The 6,056-nt window shown below is 50.3% G+C and overlaps 1 protein-coding gene across 2 annotated transcripts in view; it reads right to left on the bottom strand.

Annotated features, from left to right (window-relative positions):
- The window catches only part of LOC146712271 (alpha-2-macroglobulin-like), a 29,993-nt gene that overhangs the window by 1,348 nt on the left and 22,589 nt on the right, over positions 1-6,056 (bottom strand). For both annotated transcript variants that reach the window (XM_085451989.1, XM_085451990.1), the window contains 3 exons: positions 1,149-1,311; positions 891-1,078; positions 177-389 (listed from right to left, as the gene is read on the bottom strand). In XM_085451989.1, coding sequence (XP_085308115.1) covers positions 177-389; positions 891-1,078; positions 1,149-1,311 — 564 coding nt within the window. The remainder of the gene's footprint in view (positions 1-176; positions 390-890; positions 1,079-1,148; positions 1,312-6,056) is intronic.

Below are 6,056 nucleotides of genomic sequence, written 5' to 3'. Positions count from 1 at the left end.
TACAGTTATTACTGCCAGGTCTAATGTCTTTGTTGTGTATGAAAATACATGTGCAAGATGAGCTTTATTACATGTGACAATGCTAATGCTCTCTGAAGTTGTATAAGGAAAAAGAAAAAGAAGAAACCCTTTCTCTGACATCAACCAGGAGCTTCTCACGTGATGCTGTCACTGACCTGCACTGAAGCACATGCAGTGCCCTTCACCTCCAGGCTGTATTTTCCTGACACGTCCTGCAGCGCCTCCTCCTGGTAGAGCAGTTTGTTGCCCTGATTTACATCAAACGTCAGCTGACTGCTGGGAGCCTGAACTGTCACTGTGCTCCAACCTTCAGCACTGAACACCAGAGTGGAGTAGAGAGCCAGAGCCTGAAGAGCCACCACCGTGTCCTACAGGATGGATTCATTGTGGTTAACACACACAGCATATAAGTCTCCGTATTTCATGGGCTTAAGTGGAATAGACATTAAGTTAAAACGGCCTGTGCCACTTTGAGACCCTCTCACAAAAGAGATCCTTAATCTCAAGTTTTCCAAAGTTCACTTCCTGGTTAAATAAACGTTAAACAGGTTAAAATATCTTTAACTGAGAATTATCAAAGTATAGAAATTACAGGTATAAACTCGCAGGTGATCTGTTATTTACAGGCTGTTACGTGTAGTTGGTGTACAGAAGTCTGAGGTAACATTGCTATTCTGTAAAAACAATGAATTTTTAGACTTAAATGTCATATTCTAACTAAAGAATAAAAACTTCTCTGCCTGGCTAAAACAAATCTGTTTTACATATCTGATAGAAAACTGAAAGCTTCAGTATTATTTCTTTTGTCCCTGGTTTTGTCTAAGACTGTACTCAAAGATGAGCTTCATACTGTTCGGGTGGTGTCGTACCTGAGTGGAGGAGAAGCCTCCGTAATAGTTCTGCTGCCCAGTCAGCCACCTGATAATACCAGAGGCATATCCCAGATCCTCAGCAGTCGGGGAGGCGCTGAGTTTGGCCAACAGCACATAAGAACTGATCTCCACTGACAGGGAGGCTGATGTTTCTGCTGCTGTCTGAGACCAGTAGAGGAAACCTCCTACAAACACAATAACAGTCACAGTGATGCTAATAAAGCCTGAATGATGTCCTGCTAAAGGATAACTCACCTTCCCTCACTGCAACTGTGTCTAAGTGCTGCAGAAGGTGAGCTCGGGTCTCCACGTCTCCTGCCAGAGTGAACACATAGGCCAGCAGAGCTGTAGTGTAGGTGTTGCTCAGGTCACTGAGAGACTCCTTGAGACAAGCCAGGCTCTTGTTCATCACAGGATCCTTTAAAAGATCAAAACAAAGAACTTTAATGGACAAACAGAAACCTTCTTTCATTAAACCCAGTGTGAGAAGAATAGGAGGCAGAGTTCCTGATTCAGTCACTCAAAACATCAGCGTGATAATAGAAAACACAGCAATTAGAGGAAAGTACAGATCAAGCAAAGAGTGGAGCAATCTGCTAGTAGAATTTACAATATAAAGAACATATTGAAAAAACACTGTACAGGTTGGGTGGTGATACCAGTTCTTGCTGGTGAGAGTTCAGGTATGTGGATGACACCTGGGTGAAAATCAATTCTCAGGACGTTCCACAATTCACAGATCACATTAACTCGGTGGAACGACACATCAAATTCACCAGGGAGGATATGAAAAGTGTCAGGTTAGTCTTCTTAGACTGTGAGATTTCCATCAGTAATGGAGGACATTTAAAAGCTGATGTGTACCGTAAACCTAAGCTCCAGCCGATCCAGGAGAGAAGGACAACTGCTGCCTAAGTGAAAACCTGTAGTGATCCCGTATGTGTCAGGAGTATCAGAACAGCTGAGGCACATTTTTTTCTAAACACTGTGTCTCTGTGGCTTTTAAACCCCAAAACACGCTGCGCCAAAAATTGGTCCACCCCGACACAAACAGAGTAACATAGTGTACGGTGTTAAGTTCCAGAAGGATTGCCAGGATCTATACATCGGGGAAATCGAACAACCTCTGGCTAAGAGGATGGCACAACACAGAAGAGCCACCTCGTCAGGCCAGGACTCTGCAGTCTATTCACACCTACAGGCCAGTGGACACTCTTTCAATGATGAGGATGTAACATCCTGGACAGGGAGGAACGCTGGTTTGAGTGTAGGGTCAAGGAGGCCATTTACGTGAAAAAGGAAAGACCATCTCTGAATCGAGGAGGGGGCCTAAGGGTACATATTTTGCCATCTTACAATGCTGTGATTGCAGCCATTGCCCAACTCTCTGTGAATGGTACTGATGGCCATTGATCAGTGGTGCTTGATCAGTGGTCTTTGATCAATGGTCATGAGAATATGCATAATTACGATTAAGGAACTGACCTCCCAGCCCATTGTTCCTTCAGTGGGCTGGTTTCAGTCATTATGCAAATGTCCTGTTTATAAGATTGAAAGCTGCAGTCAGCTGAGACTGAAGAAGTCACTTGGATGAGTGACGAAACGTTTCTCCCACTGAAAACATCCAGATGAACAGAATCAACTTTTTGGGGTATATGTAATATATATATTAGATTGTATATTATATTGTTGGTTTATACACTTTTGTGTATGTATGTATATATGCATACCAGCTCGGACGTCGCCCGGATCAACTACTGGAACAAGAAGGCATTGGTGGGCAAGAGATGAAAATAGGGCGTTGTTGGAATGCTGCTATACAAGAAACCCTGGCAGAAGGGGTTACATGAATAGGATGAGGGACCTATGGAATACCCAGCACCCACACTGACAGCGAAACAACTAATAGCTCAGTGTTCCAACATTCGAAAGAAGGGTATTGCTCTCACAGCTAGAGATTGACGAGGTGCCACACAAATGCTACGGCAAGGGGGAGCCAGGACGACAGGTCAGGGGGGAGATGTCATCACCTCCACCCGAGATTTTTACCAAGCCCCAAGTGCTATAGTGCAAGAGGAAGTGACCTGAAAGATAGGATCATGGCAAAACTTGAAAACTGGATTCCCCGTAGCTGGTTACCAAGATGTGAAGATCTGCTAGATGATGTAAATGCGATACATACAGCCACGATTATCGAGACTAACAAGCTGATCTACAGTACAGCAGCAGTGATCAGAAAGATGCTTGGCTACAGGTTGAACAGCCACAAGAAGGAGACTAGAGGCTAAGATCAAGGAGGGAGGTTAGCCAACTATCGGAGCTGCAGAAAGGTGTGACAAAGACGGTGCCCAAGAAGAAGTATAGCAAGCTGTCCATGGAAACTGCCAAACAACGACTAACAGCCTTGGCCAGCACCTTGCCATACACTAGTATGGCTCACGTCTACTGGTGGAAGAAGCTGACTGCACTCCATGAGCGTCTGGCAGCATAAATTAACCAGCTGTTAGTTGACGAGAGACACCCAGAATGGCTAACTGTAGGGCGGACAGTCCTGAAGGGATCGGTCCCATCCAACTGGCCGGACAGTCTTGAAGGGATCGGTCCCATCGGTCCCATCCAACTACTGACCAATAACCTGCCTCAGTACCACATGGAAGCTCCTGTCAGGCATCATAGTGGCTAAGATGAATAGACACATGTTCCTGTGCCCCACTCATTGGCAAGAATACCAGAGGTGCAAAACACCAGCTACTTGTAACAATCAGCCGAGACTGCCTGGATTGATTACAAGAGGGTCTATGACTTAATGCCCCACAGCTGAATCCTGGAATGCCTAGACCTGTACAAGATCAACAGGACTTTAAGAGCCTTCATCACGAACTCAATGGGAATGTGGCGTATAACACTAGAGGCCAACTTCAAGCCCATAGCACAATCACCATCTATCAAGGAGATGCTCTGTCCCTACGGATACTGACTACAGAATGAAGCAGCTGTCAGCCATCTCCTGTATGTGGATGACATCAAGCTGTATGCCAAGAGTGAACGAGACATCGATTCACTGATCCACACCACCAGGATATACAGCAACGGCATTGGAATATCGTTCGGACTGGAGAAATGTAGTCGGATGACAACAAAGAGAGGAAAGGTAGGCGGAACTTAGGGAATCTAACTAAGGCAACATTGCAGACATAGAGGACATCTACAACTACTTGGAGATCCAACAGGCAAATGGAAACCACAAAGAGGCTGCTGGGAAAGCTGCTACCACCAAGTACCTGCAGAGGGTCAGGCAAATCCTGAAGAGTCAGCTGAATGTTAGAACAGGATCCGGCCTATCAAAACTTAAGCCCTGCCCGTCATCAGGTACCCTGCTGGGATAATAAGCTGGCAAAAGGAGGAGATAGAAGCCACTGACATCAAGACAAGAAAGTTCCTAACCATGCATGGAGGGTTTCACCCCGAGTCCAGCATGCTAAATGGAAGGAAGGAGGCCAGGGACTGGTGAGTGTCAGCACCACATTCCATGATGAAACAACGAATATCCACGAGTACGAGGAAGATGGCCCCAACTGACAGCGTGCTCAGTGAATACCTTAGGCAGCAGAAACTCAAGAAAGAGGAGGAAGGCGAGGAACCATCATGGAAGGACAGGCCCCTGCACAGTATGTTACCACCGGCAGATAGAGGAAGTAGATGATACCCAGAAATCCTACCAGTGGCTGGAAAAAGCTGGACTGAAATACAGCACAGAGGCACTAATCATAACAGCACAGCAACAAGCTCTGAGTACAAGATCCATAGAGGCTGGGGTCTATCACACCAGGCAAGACCCCAGGTGCAGGCTGTGTAAAGATGCTGGCTCAGCAGCTCAAACTCTACTCCTTTTTTTGTTGATGTGGCGGAGGCGTGGCCCCGGGCGCAGCTGCAGGGGAGGAGTGGAGCGGAAGGCTCAACGGGGCGGCGCCGCGAGGCTGGTAAGAACAGCTGATATTGTTTATGGACTAATGATGGTCTCCTCCGCTGTGTTTATAGTGAGACGAGGAGGAGCGGCCAAGGGAGATCAGCTGGGCTCGAGCTGTCAGACGGTGCGACTGAGTCAGCTGTCAAAATACAAATATATCAATAAACGTGGAAGTTGGCTATACCTGCCTGTGTGTGCGTGTGTCTGTGCTGGGTGTACTCTACAAGTGGTGCCGAAACCCGGGACAGTGCCGGTGGGGAAATGTCCGACCCACAGGCCACGCCACCCGCCCAGCCTCTGCAATTCTTGGCGCAGATGCTGGCGGAGATGGCGACGATGAGCCGGGATCAGGCGGCCGACCAGCGTGCCCACCTGGCCGCGCTGCGGGAGCAGACGGACCGACAGACGCAAGTTCTGGAACGGCTGGTCGGGGCCGCTGCCACGCCGAAGCCCTCGCCGCTGTCGGTGTCGGTGCCCCGGATGGGGGACGGGGACGACCCACAAGTTTTTTTGGAGACCTTCCGTGCCACGGCGGAGGCTTGCCAATGGCCGCGGGAGGAGTGGGCTCCGCGGCTGCTCCCCCTGCTGTCTGGGGAGGCACAAACAGCGGCCCTGAGTCTGCCTCCGGCGTCGAGGAGCAGCTTCCCGGACGTGAGCCGGGCGGTGGTGGACAGGCTGGGGCTCACCGCCGAAGACCATCGCCGGCGGTTCCGGGCCTGTCGGCTGGCTACAACGGACCGACCATTCGCCTGGGCCCGGCAGCTGCGCGATGCGGCGGTGCGCTGGCTGCAACCAGGAGCATCGGAGGGCGAGACGAAGCTGGTGGACAAGGTGGTGCTGGAGCAGTTCACGGAGGGATTGCCAGCGGAGACGGCGAGATGGGTCCGGTGCCACCGGCCCGCGAGCCTGGAGGTAGCGGTGACGCTAGCGGAAGACCACCTTGCCGCTGGAGCAGGGGAACCCGGGGACGCCGGACGGAGGCCGAACAAACAGGCCCCAGTGCCGGCCCCGAGACGCCGTGTGCCGGCACCAGGGCAGGCAGAGCGGCTGCCGGCGCTGAGCCCTACTAACCCTTTCGCGGCGTTGGTGCCGTCCAGGGCAGCCGAGCCAAGTGGAGCCGCCCCCGAGCCACGGAGAGCAGCACAGACGCCGGGGCCGGAGTGTTGGAAGTGCGGGCAGCCGGGGCACCTGAGGAG

The sequence above is a fragment of the Copadichromis virginalis genome, linkage group LG3 (assembly GCF_057382275.1).
Source record: "Copadichromis virginalis isolate Kocher_CV1m ecotype Utaka linkage group LG3, C_Virginalis_male_GT1.1, whole genome shotgun sequence".
NCBI classification, from domain to species: domain Eukaryota; kingdom Metazoa; phylum Chordata; class Actinopteri; order Cichliformes; family Cichlidae; genus Copadichromis; species Copadichromis virginalis.
This window is presented reverse-complemented; position numbering and strand designations above follow the sequence as displayed.